At 41.7% G+C, this 20,120-nt stretch overlaps 1 protein-coding gene across 4 annotated transcripts in view; it reads left to right on the top strand.

Moving 5' to 3' along the window:
- The window catches only part of EPHA5 (EPH receptor A5), a 186,508-nt gene extending 166,786 nt beyond the window's left edge, over positions 1-19,722 (top strand). For all 4 annotated transcript variants that reach the window (XM_062492940.1, XM_062492936.1, XM_062492939.1 and 1 more), the window contains 6 exons: positions 1,960-2,021; positions 2,813-3,022; positions 4,820-4,969; positions 8,207-8,400; positions 11,367-11,522; positions 19,617-19,722. In XM_062492940.1, the coding sequence (XP_062348924.1) occupies positions 1,960-2,021; positions 2,813-3,022; positions 4,820-4,969; positions 8,207-8,400; positions 11,367-11,522; positions 19,617-19,722 (878 nt within the window). The remainder of the gene's footprint in view (positions 1-1,959; positions 2,022-2,812; positions 3,023-4,819; positions 4,970-8,206; positions 8,401-11,366; positions 11,523-19,616) is intronic.
- The last annotated feature ends 398 nt before the right edge of the window (positions 19,723-20,120 follow it).

Genomic DNA, 20,120 nt, shown 5'->3' with positions numbered 1-20,120 from the left:
ACACAAACCCTCAGCTTTACAAAGGTAGTGACAGTTTTCATTTGCATTCCATTTGGTTGCACTAATGGTGTGCAACATTGCATTAAGGTGCACACCACTGACATGAATGTCATCCACAAATATTTTATGACCATGTGATGCCAGCAGGAGGAAGCCCTAGTGACACAGAGAATCAGCCTAGCACTTTGGAAGGGCTAATGTTTACTTTTAATTTACTTTGTTGATAGTTACCTATTTGTGTCCTTATTTCCATGCTCTTGGATATGGGGTTCATTTATTCAATGATTGCTGCCAACCTGCAGCAGTCAGATAATGAAACATAAGTGCCAGAAATCTTACTTTTTTTTTCCTCTGATGGCATCCAAAGGCAGGAGTCTGGAGGAGGTCTCCCAGGGTGGTGGCCTAACAAGATACCATTCTCACTGCAACACTGCCTTGAAGTGTCAGAGATAAGGGACCCCATGCTAGAGTTGGGTGTTCAGCTTTTAAAAACAAACAAAAATTTTAACATTTGAGATATCACTGGAGTTTTCTTCCCGGTAAAGCCACTGGCATGTTTGCCATCCAGTGGCAAGGGCCCCTGAGATGTCTCCTCTCTCCTATGTTCAGCTTGTGTGTGCATGGACAGATGGCTGTCATCCTTAAAGATGGGGTCCATTGTTTCATTTGGGATTCAGCAATATTTTTCATGGTCCCAAGGTGCATTTCTCATATCAAAAGTAATATTCTGAGCAAGTTTCAAGCTTGGGCACCAGCTGTGATAGTAACTTAAAAGAAGTGAAGCAGCTCAGGTTCTTCATGCTGCAAAGGTGGTGTTTGCATAGCAATGAGTATTTTGATTGACAAGTTCACAATTACTTTCGTTATGTACATAATTATGCAGTAAATTAGGCAAAATAGTTAAGGTAATAGAAAATGGGAAAATTGAGGTCTATCTAAAGGTAGGACATGCCAATTTTCAGTATTTACCTTCATGTACATGTTATGACAAATGGCAGCTCTCACTGATCATTTCTATAAAAGATGTTTAAAATGCACTTTACAAATAACTGACAGCTCTTCTTTTGTCTGTGCTTCATGCTAACTAATGGAAATTGATTTAAATAAAAAATAATTTACATATTCATATAAGATTTCATTGAATTTACAAGGGCTGGACCACACCACATTAATTATTGCTACACCATTGCAGCAAGCTAGTGAGAAATTAGATAAAAACTAAGCAAAACTATACATAATTACCATTAAAATGACTCAGGCATGAAAATGAATCAAACAGATTTGGAAAAACATTATTATTTCTGTCAACAATTGGAGACCAGGTCTTTTGTTAAGAACTTTTACTTTGATTTAGCCTGCACTCGTTCCACACTTAATGAGCTTTTGTTCTGCAGTGTAATATTCCTTTTCTTACTTCCAGATGTGTTTACAAGGGTAGTCACATGGAATTACTTGAATTACAAGGAATGCAGTCCAGTCCTTGCCTGGTCTCGGTTTTCATGGCTACCAAGCCCAAGCTTCAGATCATCCTTGTTGCTCTTGTTGGGCTCCTGTTTTTACTTCAGGGTGTTGAAGCTTGAGAGAAGTGTCCAAAGGCTTTGCTGTGTGCAGTTTGGCCTCTGCAAGTTTTCAGCTTGTTTGAGACAAGAACAAGGCTGCCTGGGTTCATCTTGCAACGTCCTTCTCAATCATCATCTAAACAGTCTAAGGCTTGGTTCCCCATCCATGATAATTGTATTACTTTTCCATCCCCTCCTCCTCTATTTCCCTACTTCTCTATATATTCTGGAAACAACTTTTGTCATCCTGCTGGGGTATACGTTGGTTTATATTTGCTTGGTTTGTATTTGCTGTTGCATGGCTGTATATCCAGATGCAGAGGCACTATTAAAAGACTTTTTTATTGCTCATGTTTTTTAGATAAATTCCTAACAAACTCATGTACTTTTTCTTTTCCAGGCAAACCAGTAATGATAGTGACTGAATACATGGAGAATGGCTCTCTGGATACATTTTTAAAGGTATTACTTAGATCCTTTTTCCAGGGGGACTTGGGGACTTGGTTAAGGTTTGGGTTCTTTGTAGATGGTTAATATCAATGAAAATGATTTCTGAGTGTTGGTGCTGTCTGGAGGCAGGAGTAGCTCAGTTGTCTCTTTGATCTGCATTTACACAGCGTCATGAAGGACCTGGTGCATACAGTGATAGAAACAGGTAAAAATAAATTGGAGGATATTACATTTATTTTAGAAGGTAGTGGAAGTATTAACTTATCCTGCAAAGTGTGGTGTGGTACAAGAGCAGTTCCATACTGCAGCATAGCAGACCCCAGACTTGTCAGAGCTTTTCCATGAAATGTAAAAGCTAGAGAAGGGAGAGTGGGGAGGTGTTTAGAAATGCAATGTGGCAACATGGGGAGAAGCCCCTACGCCCTCAAGTGTTCACGAACCCTTACAGGTAGGATTTTCATCCAACTTTGTGCCACTCAGTTACCTGACTGAAAAGCAGCCCAGCCTGGTGCTCTTATACACGTGTTCATTCCCAGGCACAGTCTCTTTATCAGTCACCAGCAGATGCAGTTCAATTCTTGATCTCAAATTTAAAGAACTACACTTCCTTAGCTTTGTCTCTAGAGATCCTAATCTAAACAGTGAAACTTAGAAAAGCTTCATGGTCAGAGGATGAGAGTAATAAATTATTAATTTTCCTGGTTTCCTTCCTTGGAGACTTGCCTTTGCATTTTTATTCATGCACACACAATGGTGAAGACGCAGAGGCTCTCAACTCATCAAATGTCTCCTTCCTTTTGCAGAAGAACGATGGGCAGTTCACCATCATCCAGATGGTTGGGATGCTACGAGGCATCGCATCGGGAATGAAGTATCTGTCTGACATGGGTTACGTGCACAGAGATGTGGCTGCCAGGAATATCCTGATCAACAGCAACTTGGTCTGCAAAGTGTCAGACTTCGGCCTCTCCAGAGTCCTAGAAGATGACCCTGAAGCAGCATACACAACCAGGGTCAGTTATGAGGATACCAAACTGATTCAGCTCAACAGAAACATATTTCTTGCCACATTTTGGTGTTCAGGCTCTCTAGCAAATGGATTCTACAGTCCCAGAGCCTCTAAAATGTACAAGTGGGTTAGATCAGGTGATAACTGTTAATCATCACCAGATTAATTTTACAAATGCCTTTAATTTATAGTGGGGATGGCCAAATAACACAGAGCTTAACTAATAGCTCTGAAGTTTTAAGTTGGGTACTTGAGTTAAATAGCTAACTTTACAAGGTTGCCATGCTTCCAAGCTCTATTCTGTCCTCTTTGGTGAATACCAAAGGGAAGAAAGAGCAATTGCTTTGCCAGGCACCCATCCTGGGATATAAGCCATGGTGTTCTGAACAATTTGACCCTTTTAAAACATTAGTAAGTGTGTAATGAATGCCCACTGCAAATAATGTATGTTGCCCTCAGCATTACCCAGTTGAGAATAATTTCTCCCAACCTAAGAAAGAGCTTTTCCAACCTCAGTGCTCTGTCCCTGCTCTGCCCACATGGCAATGGCACTGGAGAGAGGGGGTGGACAGGACCCACCTTCAACAGCACAGACTTGGAGAGAGCCTCCAGTATTAATGGCAGTGATTGGCACACCTTGTACATGTCATATGTGTTTTTCCAAGGATATTGTTTTGTGGGTGGTGGGAGCTGAATTGAGTCATGTTCCCCATTCCTGCAGACATCTTGAAAGGGCCTTTCAGCTTTTGTCAGTCATGGCCCCGTGATGGGACCCCGTGCACAGCTGGACTGGCACTACCCTGCAGGAAGGCTTGGCCAGGCCTGCTGCAGCTCCCATGTGCTGCCATGTGCTAATTGGCACTGCTGAGAATCTGGCCCTTCAATTAAGGCATGCGCTGCTGAGTTTGTGAATAAGTAGTTATGGAAAGAAGAGGCTTTTAAAAAGTTGCTTTGAAAATGTGTTCCAAATCCTGTCTTTTTCCAAAAACAAACACTGTTAGGGGGCATTCAGGGAGACCTTCCAATATTTAGCTCAACATGGAGAGAAAGGGATTTCACAGCAAAATATTTTTTTATATAAATCAAGAGAGGCAACTCTTTAAGCCCAATGAAAAAATATTCCTTAATCCAGACTTTCCTTTCCCTCCCCTTTCCCTTCTCAGAGCTGATCTGAAGTTTGATTTCTAAACTGATAGAAAGGAGAGAAGGAAACAGCAAAGCACATTTGACACCTGTGGCATCATTTTTACTCCCACAGCAGAGGCCAAGCAGGCTGGTCTTTGCATGCACAGATTTCTGTGCCTGGTACACTGATCTCTCTGCAGGACCAGGACTGCATTTAAAAAAAAAAAAAAAAACCAAAGAAAAAAGAAAAAAAAGGTAATTACTTCCTCAGTAATTTGCATGAAGCCCTCATTAGATCAGTCTTCCTCAGCTTCAGAACTATCTGTTCCTCCCTTGCTCACTCTCAGAAATGGATGAACTGTATTCCCTTACCAGCTCATGCAACATAATTGAGATGTTGATGCTATACATGTCCCAGCATTCAAACAACATTCAGACAACAAACCTTCAGGACATCCAATTAGTTGGCGGTCTACAAATGCTTATGGGCTGAGATAATGTGGAAAGGGGCCCCATGCTGTCAAATAGATTTACTTTAAAATTTGATGTCTCTTTCCAGAGAGAAAATAACATCCCTTGGTTCTCTGAGAAGAGCTATTTTGACTTCTTTCGCATGGTCTCTGCCCTCCTCTGCAATCTATTTTTTGGGGTTTTTCTCAATTTCTTTTCCATTTAGGGAGGGAAGATCCCCATTCGATGGACAGCGCCTGAAGCAATTGCCTTCCGCAAATTCACATCTGCCAGCGACGTCTGGAGCTACGGCATTGTAATATGGGAGGTGATGTCCTATGGCGAGAGGCCTTACTGGGAAATGACAAACCAAGATGTAAGCATGTGCCAGAGCTGCTGTGTGATGGGACTTTGAGGGCTCAGCATTCATTCTGCTACGAGAGGCAGAAAGGGGACAAGAGGAGGAGAACTGCAGTAAAAATGGTTCTGCTCCCCCATGCCAGACAGAAATTATCCTCCCATCTGATGCTCTTTTTTTGCAGCAACCTAGAACCAGCTGTGTGCAGAGGGAAATGTGTCTGCATGGAAGCAAGTCTGCTTCCCCCAGCAGACCTCTGGAGCTTCATTAACTATGTTAGAGCTGGAGCCTGTTCCTCCTCTGCTTAATGATAAAGGCCTGCCAGGGAATAGATGCTGATAAACTGCAGCATTTCAGTTGTGTGTTCAAACCTCTGCTGCCACATAAAGCAGAAACTCAAGAGAGCCATGTTTGGGGCTTTGTTTCCTGGCAGAAAAGCTGAATGATTTGATCTAGTGACAGCAGTCCACAGAGCTGCATCTTGGTTGTTCTTGCATTGCTGATCTCAAGAGAATAGTTTTGCTCCAATTGTGAACATCTTGTAAATCTGTGCTTACTCAAGCTCTCATTCATTTCTACAGTACCCTTCAAGTTGTGTCCCCTTGCTCCTGGATTCCAGTTCCCCCTTGAACCTCCGATCTTGAGGCCACCCTCTGAAGCATCTCCAAACAGTGAGATGCCTGGGAATATTCTCTCCCACCTGACTGCAGCTCCAATCCCAGCCTGGTTAGGGATCTCTTGATCCTATTGCAGGGCTGCATTCTACCCTGATCTCACCATCAACATATGTCCTTGTCTAAGGCTAAAAAAATTTAAGCCTGGGGTAGCTAGATTTTCTAGGTCCCTCCTTCTTCTTCACATCTCTGAAAACTATGATTTGCAAAGATCTCTGAGAATGCCAGCTAGTCATGAGATCAGATTTACCACGGGGCATGTGGAAATCCTACTGCTGGATGGGTTTCCTCTGGTCACAATACTTGGTGTTTCATCCTTCTTGCTTTTTTGAGCAGCATTCCTATTCCAGTTACTTTTCTGCTTTTTCTCTGGCTTTTGTGCAGAAGGTCACATAAATTTTGGACTCTGTTGCACAAGAGTTTCTTGTTGCATGACTTGTGATTAAAGCATATAATTTTCAAGCACAGCTGATGATGAGCAAAATTATTCTCACTGTGTTACAGATGCTTTGCTTTAAAGGAGGTGAAGTGCAATAGGGCAAGAAATGTTTTAAGGATATAAATCAAATTTTAAAGTCATGCTAATTTCTGGATGGCCCTCTAAAAATATGCTTTGGCTTGATCACAAGATAAGGCTCCTCTTACTGCTAGACGTCTGAAGGCACCTTCAGATGCAAGAGTGTATTTCAGCATCCTAGCTTCTTGCAGTATTTTGATACTATTTGCATTGTATCACCAGGACAAATGACATCCTGTAAATTGAGTTAAGGCTATGGATAGTGATGTTATTACCAGGAATATCCAGCAGGCATAACCCCATTGCACCATCAGATATTCTGATCTGGTGCCAGATGGTCTGATCCCTGTCTTGCTACTATTTTCTGCTGCAGTTGGAGGATGACCCATTATTGTTATAAATACAGACATGGACACAGCAAATAACACTCTCATGTCTGTGCCACACTGAAGCTTTTTCTTTATAGGGCAGCTGCAAATTTGGAATCAGGGACCAACTGAAAAGCATGGTGTGAACAACAGAGAATATAAATAGCACAGTTAGGTGGAGCAGGGAGCAACAGCCAGGCCACAGAAGAGATTGCTTTGCAAGTGCAGACTGGGTGTAGAGTGGTGCAATTGCTCCACTGACAGATGAAATGTCAGATAGGCACAAAGGGACTGTACATGTTGTGGCCCAGATCTTCTGATGTGCTTTTTACCCTTGGATGAGATTGTAAAGCCTCACCTAACTGCTTCTCTGCTATGTACATCTTCAGAGAGTTTGAGTTTCCCAGTACTTCTCAATTGGCCTGGCTCATTCCTGCAACTCTTACACTTAAGAAAAAGCTTTGTGGTGAAGGGCAATTTAAAAACAATCCATGCAGTCCTGAATTCTGAAGCCTTCTGAAATGCAGTGCTAGCCTGACACAGCTCATCGTGTACTACTCATTTAATAATTAAAGACCAAGATAACAACTTCCAGGTTAACCACAGGGCCTTCTTTTTCAACACAGGATGTTTTCAAATTGTGAGACAGGGCCTAGAATGAATGGCATTTGAGGTAGTCTTAGGAGCGGACAGTGAAGCACATGTGGTTTTTATGTGGATACAGCAAATACCTGCTTCTAGCTCCTTTTCATCAAGGAAACTTAGGAGTGGAGGGCATGAAGATGGGCTGCCATGACTCTCTTGGCACAGACACAGAACCCTGTGGCTTGAAACATGAGCTACAGTCTCCTGAAAATTGTAATGGTTCAAAATGGGAACTGTTGGGCTTAAAGCCCTGCCACAAATCTGCCCCAAAGTGGGGAAAAGTTGCACTCTTCATTCTGCCCTCATTTATTCATTTCTGCCTTTTCAGAGGGCAGGCAACACATATGCATACTACTTGTTTTACATATAAAACCATAGGTGGTTTGTATTTGAAATCAGTGCAACAGCTCCCCTGGTTTTAATTTACATACTCCTGGGCTGACATTGTAGATTCCTGGCAGAAATGTGGCCACACTAAGAAACTGCTAGACCTAGACAGTATTAAATGATATATGAGATGGTTGTTCTGCCTCTGCCTTGAATCCATCCATCAATTAGCATTCAAAGTCTCTTTTGAAATACAGTCAGACTTTTATTACTGTAATACAAATTTGTGGTCTAGCACATGACTTTTCATTTAAAAAGAAGTCAACATCTGAATAAAAAAAATCACTGCACTCCAAGAAGATGCCAGAAAGCCCTGTAGGCTCTTTTTCATGGGTTTTAGCATAGGCTGCAAGAGTTTCCTGGTATATAACATAGAGACCACAACTGAGCTTTGAACAAATGCAACCAGGCAATCTGGCTCCATTGTTGCAGCAGTGCCTTGGCTTTCTAGATTCATTTTGTAATGACTAAAAATAGAGTTACTCAACCCGTCCCACAGAAAATGTGAAAGATAGAGGGGCTTACTGAGTTTGCCTCTTGTGTGCAGACTGGGGGACTGGCAGGATTTTTGTGAGCATATTGCTGATCCCAAAGTTCTACGTTAAAGTCAATTTGCATTTGAGAAACAGAGGGGAAGAAAAGCCTTGCGTTTTGTGTCCTATAGGTGATTAAAGCCGTGGAGGAAGGCTATCGCCTGCCAAGTCCCATGGACTGCCCTGCTGCTCTCTACCAACTAATGCTCGACTGCTGGCAGAAGGACCGCAACAGCAGGCCCAAGTTTGATGAAATTGTTAGCATCTTGGACAAGCTCATCCGTAACCCAAGCAGCTTGAAGATACTGGTTAATGCATCAAGCAGGTACAGACTCAGCCCAGAATCGTTTCTCAGAGCAAGCTCCTTGTCTGAATACCCATCCCTAAGGTTGGATTCCCTCTGATTATTTAGCCTTCATGTATTCTTGTGTGAATGTTCCTTCAGTTCTGTTATGTCCAGGGGAGTTGACTTATATCTGCTTTTTCTGTTGCAGTTGGCAGCCAAGTGAGCAATTCACTCACTCTTATGCAGTGCTGCCACAAAAAATTAACATGGTCTGTCCTTCAGAAATAGGAGTTTCATCAGTACATTGTCTGTGACAAAACTACCTTTGCTCTACTGCAAGGTTAGAGAAGGTGAGACTTGAGTGCATGAGGTAGATAGTAAATACTGCTCCAAATATCTGCCTGTTGACTTTATCTTGGTAATACAAATGCAGAGTGTCTCTTGGGGAAGCTCTTAGGATGTGTCAAGCTCATGGATGTCTGGGTACATCCCTCCACAACTATTCCAAGGCATGCCAGCCACTACTACAAGTCATGAGAGTCTTGGTAATTGCAAGAGGAGGTCTCTGGTTCCCAAAGTGCAGTTCACCACCCCTGTGCTGAAACTACATTAAGTGAATAGAACAGCCAGTTTGTATTTAAACATGAATCTGAATAGTTACACAGCTACAAGTAAGGTAAACACAATCAAGAAATAAGGATGCAGTTTATAGAGCAGGGAGAAAGAACTAAATAGTCTTGGAGAGGCTTTTTCTATTTTCACTGTAAGCACACAGTGAAACTTACTTTTGAGCCATCAGTATTGCTAATCATGCAGTCCCTTGCAAGGTCATAAAGAAGTTATACATATATATATATACATATATATATATGTGGGGGGTGTGTGTGTGTGTATGTATATTGTTGCTGCTTCACTGATGGCAGTGGAGTTCCCCAGATTAATAATGGAAAAGGCCCTTCAGAAAAGTTTATCCTCAGAGGAGGGACAAAAATATGTTGTTTTCTTTAAGCAAGAATCAGGGAGATAAGATTAGGTTAGACTGGTGATATGGGCCAAAACAGAGACACTACTGTGAGTCATTTGTCCCCACACCTTCCAAGTGAGCCTTGCACGGCAGCATGTGGCACATCTCACCTGCTGCAACTGGACATCCCTATAGTGGCATGTTCCTGTGCATGGCATTTTGTGCACTGAAAGATAAGAACCTGAAACTTCTGTTAATTTTTAAATACAAGATAGATCTAGTTCCTTGGGCTATTTTACATCTAAGATTCACTATCTGAAGAAGAAGTTATTCTTGTTAGCAGTTAGATGTAATGTCAGTCCCAGCAAACTTGCAGAAAAATTTTTATGACAGCATAAAATATATGAGGTTTCTCTTTTATTTTCTACTCAGAACAGTTATTTTCCAGGCCTGTTGCATGGTGTTTCCTGCATTCTTTTATACCAAACTGTTATGCCAGATGAGGAAGATAGGCAGAAAACCATTTTATTGAGCTGCTAAGCACTTTGCTGATGTTCTATTCCATGAATGGGTCCATGCAATTCCAAACGTGTCTTTTTCAGAGATGCTGTGGGTATTTCTGGTATGGATGGAGCACCGGAACAGTCAGGCTTTGGGTCTGTGTTTCTATTCCCATAGATTGCTGTGCCCAGACCATAGTAATTCCAAATGAATCATAATTTCAATATAGAACAGCTGTAAAGGATTTTTAAATATATATAATGTGTTCTTTATGGAAATTCTCATTAATGCAAATAAGGGAGGAAGTCACACTCTACATTACAGTGTGTGCTATGATATCACTAGGTACCTCCTGACATTAGTCATGAAAATTCACTTCTCATTATGATCACTTAGGAGTTTCGAATTTCTCATGTGTATAAAATGTTATGGGAAGCCATTATGTTCTTGGTATTGCAAGTATTCACATTATTAGACCCTTCAGCATTGCTATTAAATAAACAAATAATACTAATGTACTCATAAAATATATGAAGATTCCTGAAGTGCTATAATAATATAATATCCCAGCTCTCTTTCCAGTTGAAAGTCTTTTAAATGTAATAGTCACCATCAGAGGCTGACCCAGAATTTTTATTTTTTTTTTTTTTTTTTACGTGTGGGCAATAATCTTTACGCAGGGCTTGTGTTAGCTGCGTGTCCCGTTTTACAAAGCAGTGAACAGGTCTGGTTTATTTCCTGGCTGACCTTGGACAAGCCCTCTTTGCTCTCTGCGCCTCATTAGTGGGGTGGTGGACCCTACTTGTGCCAGATACTGTATCGGTGCTCCAGCCGTGGTGAAGGGTTATTACTTGCCTGAATTACTTCTTCAGTGCGTGGCATAGCGGAGCAATTGCCGTGGCAGGATCTGGAGCGAGGGTGTGGTAGCAGGAGTGTACTTCTGTTTGCAGGGCTGGAGCGTGGCTGGAGCATTGCTGCTCTCTGCAGGCTCGTTGGATGCTGTCGGCATCCCAAACCTGCACCCCCCTCTTTCCCCCGTGACTCTGCAGAAGCAGCCCCTGGACTATTAATGCTCCCTGGACTGTTAACAGCTGCCTGCCATTGATAGCCGCTGCTGGGAAATGTAATTTGGGTTTCAGCTTCCAGGCTCTGCGCTGTCTTAAGTTAATTATGAACTTTAAAGGTGGAGGAAGAGAGCAAAGCAGGAGTCATCAAAGTGAAGACTTTGAAGTAGGAGCGACTGGGGGAGCCTACTTGTGGCGAAGAGGTAAGTGGGATGGATGCCACTCCTTTCCTCCTCTTTCTGCTTGTGGTGAAGACCGGAAATGGCAGGAACTAACTCAAGAATGGGTGAAGTTGCAGGTGAAGTGCCGTCTTTGATACACTGCATATCAAGCCTGCTAGGAGGATTTAAGATGCAGCAATTACTGAAAATGGGACAAAAGAATCATCTTTACCATAAAATTTCAAGCAACTTGAGTCACGTTGTGTATATCTCAATACTGATTATGTTTGCTTCTTTGTTTTTGCTTGTCTTTAGAGCGTCGAATCTGTTGGTAGAGCACAGTCCAGTCGGGAGTGGTGCCTACAGGTCTGTGGGTGAGTGGCTGGAAGCCATCAAAATGGGCCGGTACACAGAGATCTTCATGGAAAATGGATACAGTTCAATGGATGCAGTGGCTCAGGTGACCCTAGAGTGAGTAGTGTCCAGATCATTTTCACCTCATTTCGTTAAACTGCAATGGGAGGAGGGAGGAGAAGAACATTCAAAAATACGAAAGGATGAGGCTGCAGAAAGGGAAAACATTATCCTGTGTTTACAGTCAGCAGTTTCCCTTATAGCATTTCTATTGATAACAAGTGCAGGCAAGATTAAAATTTACAATCACTACATTGGCAGCAAGTACTTTGTCTCCTTTATTCACAGAAGTTAATGCCTGAGTTTCTGTAACTGCTAGGCCATCCTCTTGTCACAATAGCCGTTGATTATTTGGGGTTACCAACAAAATAGACCCACCCTCTACCTTGCCAGTTAATGTATAGATGCTAGAATCCCTGCTGAGACATCCTGGCTTCACAGCAGATGAGCTGATTTCACGGCTGATCTGGATGTAACCAAGTGAATAGTGAAGCCCAGTAAGGTGTGGAAATGGTATTCAGCATTAACAGCAATATATAAGAGCTGATGCCAGTCCAAGAGCATCAGCAGCCCACAGCTCTAGAGGACAGGCTTCCTGAGTGAGACCCTTTCTTCTGAATGTGCCAGTGGTTTTTGCACCAGGGCGACTGCAGTTGAGGCAACAGCCTTCAAATGACTTGGTAAATGCCTCAGGGCTGCTAATTTGCTGTGCTCCACCTTTAATTGCCTGCCTTGCTTGTGTAATTGTGTCAATACTTTCCTGTTGCTGCCTGTGCTGTCTCAAACTCAAAGCCTGCCTTTCTAGCTGGGTTAATTCGAGCTTAGTTTACTGCCAGCATTAAGGCAGAATGGGAATAATTGTACTCTGCTGCTTTGGAAAAAGTTCTCTCTCCTCTGACCACATGCAGATTGCCACTGCACATACAGAATTCCTTCTGAGGATTAAGAATAAACCAAGAAAAATCGCCTCACCCCACAGAACTCTAGCATTTCCTCCTGTCTGCCACAGTGCTTGCCATGGAGTTCACTGTACAGCACAGGAGTGTGATGCAAGTGGGTGACATCTCCAAGAAGTTCAGTTTTCCATTATATACATGGAGGGAGTGCAGGAGCATACATGCTCTCTGATTTTATTTGCTCCACTCACATCATCAATATCTGCCCATTACACCTGGACTTATCCAGTCTTTATTCAGCTATTCACATGAAGAACCTGAGGTAGGGATGAAGTCCTCTCCAGCAACTGTCTGGGAAATCAGGGTGCATGGATTCTTGCCTAGATCCTCTGGTGAGCTCCTGAGACCCTTACAAGTTGTTTCCCAGCCTTGGACTGCAATTATGTGTCATGTTACTTGGGCTTTTGAGGACTCCACAGTTTTGACTGATAATCTACAAACATTGACCAAGGAAGAAAGCATCCATCGCCAGAGGCTGAGTGGGAAGAAAGGGGATAGGATAAAGCAGTAATTTATGAGAAAATGAAAACATCGGAGCGTTCTCCTCCAAATTATCACCCCAATCTGATAACCAAAGCAACTTCTGATAGAAAATGCAGGTTGTCTAAAATCCATCATAAATTTATTGCTGTTTGGCTTAATTAGTCATATCAAAGAAGAAAATAAGGCTTCTAGCTTTAGAATTTTCTGCAGTTTCAGGAGCTATACATGAAATGCTCAGAAGTAAAATGCTTTTGTTTGGGTCACAGAATATGTTGACTTGAAACCCAAATTAGTGGGTGTTTTCAACAGCAAATTAGATGTTTACTTACTTGTGTAACTCCAAACAATCTTACTATCCCTCCTACACCATCTTAGCATCCCATGTTGCTGACAAAATTATTCCTAACCTCCAAATTCCTAAAGTGCAACATTTCAGATTATGAAATAAGATCCTTAATTTGACTTTAAAATGTAATTATTTCCCTATGTTTAGTCTTTGGTGTTCCAGAAATTTCAAAAATGTCCCCCAAAATCTTCCCAAGTGTTGCAAAAAGTGCTTTAAAATGAACCAAATGGCAATGAACCAAGAAACCCATTACCTGCACAGTTCTAGCCAGAAAGGCAAGTTGGTTTTAAAGTCTTTAAATAAGATTATAGCTGCCACAGATGCTCTGACTCTCACCAGCTGCAAACCTTCTCAAAGGGCCTTGTCCCAGGATGTTCTCTGTGGCACAAATGTCATCCTACTGGTCCCAGTGGAGACAACATGTCTGAGCTGCTCAACTTCAGCTTTCTTCTGGGAATTTAGAACAGCAGAACAGTGCGAAGGTGCTGATACCTGGCAACCTAGGGGAGCTTTTGGATTTGTTTTTTTCTTTAAACTGGAAGGAGGCATTTCATGGATCCATCTTCCATTTCAGGTGAAGCTGAAAAAAAGGTTGAAACCTATTCCAGCTAGTTACCCATGTCAACAAATAAATTCCCCCACCCCCTCCCTGTGGACAGAGATTCTTGCAGAAATGCCTGCTTGGTTCTTCTCTGTCAGCCCACACATCTTTGCATAGAAGAGGTGGCTTGGCAAGAAGGCTATTTTTAAATAAATAAATTACCTAAACTCAGGTCTATTTTTGGAAGACCTGTGGAAGATTAATCAAAAGGCCATCCAAATCAAAACTTCTCTCATCCCTCTCAGAAACAGTAAAAAAACAAAAAACAGCAGATTCTCAGCTGTTGTAAAAAGAGAAATCATCATAGCAGTTTAAGAGAAAAAGTGTCATGTACTGAAGTCCCAAACTTAGACTGATGTAAAAGGGCAGATTGCCCTTAGAAAGTAAAGTAAGGTGGAAAAATGACTCCTGGTGGGCTCATCTGAGGCTCTCATGGGTTCTCCAGAAAATAAACACCAGAACCAGCAAAGATCTTTAAAGGCTGATATACTGAGAGGGGTTGGTTTTCTGGAAGTTTTCAATTTTTTTATCCCTGTAAAAGGGAGCAACAACACATTCTGTATTTTGCAAAGGAGAATTTAGATTAAATGTTCCTTGTCATTTTTAATAGAGGCAACTGTTCTGTATATTCCAGAGCTGGGACTTGGGGGGATCTGGTGAAAAGATGATCTGAACATCTGAAAGTAGGTTGCTTTCCCCAAATGACATCAGTAAGTCTTTACAATTTAAGAGGTTGCCTTCAAATACCATCCAAAATGGTCTTCACCAAGTTCAAACCATACAGGAGACAGATGTAGAAATTAGGTGGATAACTACTGCCAGAAAAAAAGCAGGAAAAGAATATGATAAATATAAAGAATTTCTAAAATCTACTGGAAAAAAACTACTAGTACTGTAGGAGGAGTTGGCAATAATACTGACAGGACTAATAATTGTGGGTGCCCAGTTTGTGGCTTCTTTACAGGATCTGGTTGAGGTAGTTAATGTTCAGCTTTTTTTTTTTTTTAAACCTCCCTCCCCTGTCATGAAAAGCAAAATCCTGGTTACCATTCTGATTCTTTCAAACTGAAGGCTTGATGCATTTATTCCAGAAAAGAGTAGTATTATTTACAAATTTCTGAAAGCAAAAGATTACAAATCTTAAGATCATGAATATCACCCCAAGTCCTAAGCTCTGCCTACTTAAGCAAAGACCTGAAAATGTATGTGTTCAAACAAAGAGTGATTTCTACATTTAGCTCTAATTCTTGCAAAGGGATGAATCACCCTGTGAAAAGTGGAGCCTCACCCTCCACCCTCTCTTTCCAAGTGGATATCAGACTTGAAGGGAACCTTTCCAGTGGACCAGACCTGCTCTTTATACTTGTGGACCAACTAGTGACTCTGAGTGTGTCTGGAACTCTTTCAATCCACTGCAAGAATAACCAGGACAATACTCAAGAATAGATAGATCCATGACATGAGTTTCAGTCTGACCCTTAACTGGACAAATTACTAACCATGTGGACTACATATTTTCACCTTTTGAAAGATCTGTACTCACTGAATCTCAGGACACCCTGTTGTTTGTTATTAGATGAAGAGCTCTGAATATTTGTAATAACATGTGTTGTGTTGCTTTGCATTGTATATATTTTTCTTCTAAAATAAAATAAATTATTTATTAAAAGTTATACTGGATGAAGAACATTTAAGAGTTCACCTGCTCTAGATACTTACTCTTAAACTGAGATCTCAGTTGTGGGATTGCGATGCTGTGTCTGCTTCTGAATAAATTCTCATCTTGTAATCACGTAGAATAGGAATTATGAGTAAGAGCAGATGAACTCTTAAAATAAATTTTTTTAAGTTCTCATTTCATGCAAATGTCCCTAGCAGGCAGATTCCTCTCTCTTTAGCATTGTCTGAAGGTCTTTGAGGTTCTTCTTGTTTCCCCTCATTCAAACTGACAACTAACTCCATGAGTAGTCGGAGTCTGCATGGGCAACTGTTGTTACACCATGTGCAGAACAGTGGTGAGATCTGCCCTGGATGGGAGATGAAATAGAAAATACCTGTGCTAGGCTGACAGCTTCTGACCACGGAGATCTTTCAGAACTGTGGCCCTTTTGGTTGTATGACTAAACTGGCTGGTGAAAGGGTTGTATTTCATGTGGCAATCCAGTCCTAGTCTACACTGCGTTTGGCAAACTGGTCCGTGGTGTATAAGTAGTTATATTTGTAAATAAAATGTTTTTAATCTATTTCCTACAACATGGAGACTATGAATTCAACCCTTGCAAATGGAGGCTACTGCAGGGAAGGGGATACCATGTTGTCACTGGCATGTTGCAGCTGGGCTTCCGTGTAAGGCAGTGGTAAGAGAGCAGCATGCATGCAGCTGTATACAGCCTACTTGGGATGAGCTGACACCAATTTTCCCCTTTATTTCCTTGGCTTTTTGGTCAAGTTAGCTAAGTCTTTTAGTACCTTGTTGACAAGTGATTTAAATTCCCGCCTGCTTTCATTTCCAGCCCTACATGAATGAAAAGTGAAAGATAAACTTCCTCCCTAAAATAAGAATTAAAGTTGTCTGCTGGCTGGGGAGGCTAAGTATTTTAAAGCAGGGAGACCACCCAGCAAATGGGTGCACAAATCTTCACTGCAGAGGCATACACAATATCCAACACCAGGGGTCAGGTCGCTTCCACAGCAAGGAAGTGGATCATGATTGCAGGTGTTGTTTGCCTGTTGGTCTCACTTGTGCCTTTTTTCTGCAGAGAATGCACATTTTTATTGTAAAGCCCCAGTGGATGTCTGCACACATCTCTGCAGAGCCAAGCCCAGTGAAATTTCTACTTGGCCCCAGTAACATCAGCCAGGCAGCTCTGGACTGGAGCTTAGAGGCAGCAGCCCTTCAGCACAGAAGTTGTTGGGGCTTTTTGTCCCCAAAACAGCTGGTTTGTGCACCAAATTCTGTTCAAAATTGTCTTCTGCCTTACACTGCTTTAAGTCCTTCAGCACTGGATGCATGAGAGCATGCAATGTGCTATAGGTTATGCTTGAAACATGAGAATTAAAGCTCCTACATTCTCTAGGGAGTTTTTAGAAAGTTTTGCTGTTGTATTTGCTATGTGCAAGGTGGCTTTTGAATAAAGCTGCTGATTTTTATACTTGGTGAGTATCTGGTTGAGGAGCTGTGTTTTCTGGTTCATCTTTGCTGAGGTGAAAGACCCCACAGTAGTATTTTACCTCTCTCTGAGGAATCCCCCAGGCTTTTGGCTGGTGGCTTCACATTTGAGAGGATTTGATATAAAGAAAAAAAAAGATTGACTGGATCCCCTGGTGAGCAGTTAATGTATTGAAACCAGAAATTCTTTTTCCTTCTTTCTCTTTTGTAAATCAGTAAGACACTCCTCAAGGATATTGAGTTAAGGGGATAGTATATGGGGGGAAAAAAGGCTGTATAGTGAACTGGGTGGGAGCTTTATTGGACTGATGCGGCTGTGTGTGAAAGGCCAAGACATGCATGCTTTTCTCTGAGTTTCAGGCTGGTTTGTTTTTTTTTTCCGGCATAACATGCAAGATTGTCAGAAATTATACATCTGTGAAATATGTGGTACTGGATTTTCAAAGGAGCTCAGCTTGCACTTGAGGTACCTGGAAAAAAAAACTGATTTTTCAAAAAGTGCCAGTGAAGCAGGACTCAGCAGGGGGAGGATGGATGTTGTCTCTATTTAAAAATCAGGTCTTATACTGTATTGGTTTTGGGGTTTGGTTTGGTTTTTGGTTTTGGTGATTTTTTTTATCTCTGGTGTGAACTTCCAACTGTGCTGTGTACATAAAATAAATTGCATGTGACAATAGCATTCCTTCATTTTCCTTCATTATTAAGATGGCTTACTGAACTAGTTTCACAATTCAGTGAAAGCAGAAATGAAAGCATGTTTTCTCTGCCAGGTAAGGAGCACTGCTGATGAGTCTCATTGACCTCCTTTGCTCTGTGCTCCTTATGTTATGATTTCCCTTTGCATCATCAAGAAGTATTGCTGAAAAAGGGTACATTAATGAAGTCATGTGTTTAGCCCAAAGCAAAAAAATTGATATTTTCCAAATCAAAGGGCAGAAAACATGACAGTCCTTGGAGAAGTACATATCTAGCTTTTGGCTTCAACTAGTTTATGTGTTAATGTATTAGCCTTCACTCAAGACTGCTTTTTATTCAAAGCAGCATTCATCTGTGTAATTTGTGGACACGGATGGTTGGCTATACTTGCACAGGAGTTTCTGTCCAGAATGTGAAGCTGCTGAGAGAGGCACACCTCCATGGGCAGCTCATGTGAAAATGTTTTGGTGTTCCTTGCACATGTTCACCTGCAGTCCAGCACACAGCCCTGCTGTGAACTGTAGGCCAGGTTTGCAATTATGTCTCAGATGATGGTTGGGCTCCCAGGTGTTGGTGGGGATTCCCAGCCTTTGCATAAATGCAACAGCATGGTTTCTAAGAAACAGCTGTCACATCTCAGTGGCTTTTATTGGAGAATTTTCTCCTAAAAGACTTTCACACAGGGTGTTAGCAGCTTGGGGGATTCACAAGTGTATTGGCAGGACCAGAAGGCATAATGCAGAAATATTCTTAATTCATTCCAGTCTGGAGGTAGAAAGTGGGGGACTGATATTTTCCTAGTGGAAGTCTTCAGACAAAATACCACATCTCTTATAGTCAATCTGCTTCTCTAACAGTTTCTGTGTCTTGTGCTGGAAACATATATGAACTGTCTTGATGTTTCTGCTGAGCTTTTATTCCTACAATTTCTTTTTTAACACTTTTCTACCCAGTAAGAAATTTCTACAATTACACTCTGCCATAACTGATGGCCTTATCTGTCTTTTGAGGTGTCATTGAATCTGATAACCCAGTGTCCTGCTGTGGTATCTCCAGGAGATGATTTGTCCCACTCCTGTCTTTGGATGGGATAAATTGTACCATAGTACCATTCATGTACCTCTTTCATGCCATTCACATGAATCACATGAAAGTGATTACTTTCATCTATACACCTGAATTTTGGAGGGTGATGACAAACTTTCCTCCTAATCCTGCATTTTACATTAACTGATTTATTTTACAGCTTTCCTGTAATGGTAGCCCAGTAGGCAGAATCACCACAAATGCCCTTGGCTTCTAGAATTCACCTCCCCAAAGCAATACCAAATGTGAGTTTATGGGAAGATTTGCAAAGACCCAAAGTGGAGCTGCTTTGCTAATTCTTGTTGACTTTAAGGAGTCATCAGGATGGTGGCCATGCTCAAAGCTTTTGCCATTTGTGTTTCTTTGGCTTTCCCTCATCTGAAGAGGAAGAAAGCACAAGCACCGATTGACCTTACTCCTCACTGCTTATATCCAAGCTCAAATACCAGCCTCTCCCATGAGAAGAGGAAACAGCAACATGGGCTTTCTTACATGGGTTTTCTCTTGGAAGTAGGACTTTTCACACCTAGCAGAATCCTTGGCCAAAGATGATGCTAACACTTTGCTGCTTGGCCTTTCTCCTTGGCCAGCAAGGTGATTTCATTCAAATCACATCACCTCTCTGAGATGCTGTCAGCCATTATAAAAAAAATTACAAATGGGGAAAATAAAACCTGCCAACTAAACTTGGCTCTGAGAGCCACCGGTGATAACAGGTAGGCATTGGCAGCAGCAGCAGTGCATGCAGCGCGTGGTGTGCGTGGCAAAGTGTGCCTAAGAGGTCCATGGAACCAACATTTGCTTTCTCCCACAGGGATTTGAGACGTCTGGGAGTGACACTTGTTGGTCACCAGAAGAAGATAATGAACAGCCTTCAAGAGGTGAAGGTCCAGTTGGTGAATGGGATGGTGCCGTTGTAACGTGGTTTATAAAGTTTCTTCCTCAAGTGGATCAGTCCTGAACTTTGCACTCTAGCCCTGAAATTTATTTTGACTAAAAAGAACCCAAGAAAAGATAAAAAGGGAAATTCAGTGGTTTCTATAGCTGGAGGACATTGGCCTCTGCTGCAGCGTTTCTAAAGCAGTGTTTGACTAAAGTTTTGCTTTTCTTCCTATTTGTGTCCTCATTTTCATGAAGTCAATGTAAGATGCATGGAACGTGGAAACAAATCTGCTGTACATGAGGTTAACCAGTCTCTTAAGTTTCAACAGTGATGACAAGCCTTCCACCAAGCGTTGTCTGTGCATGGGAGGTACACACACACACACATATATATATGTATATATAGCATCTTTATATACTGAATTACAGCAACACG

The sequence above is a fragment of the Cinclus cinclus genome, chromosome 5 (genome assembly GCF_963662255.1).
Source record: "Cinclus cinclus chromosome 5, bCinCin1.1, whole genome shotgun sequence".
NCBI lineage: Eukaryota > Metazoa > Chordata > Aves > Passeriformes > Cinclidae > Cinclus > Cinclus cinclus.
Note: the sequence above shows the minus strand (reverse complement) of the source record. Positions and strands in the feature narration are given on the sequence as shown.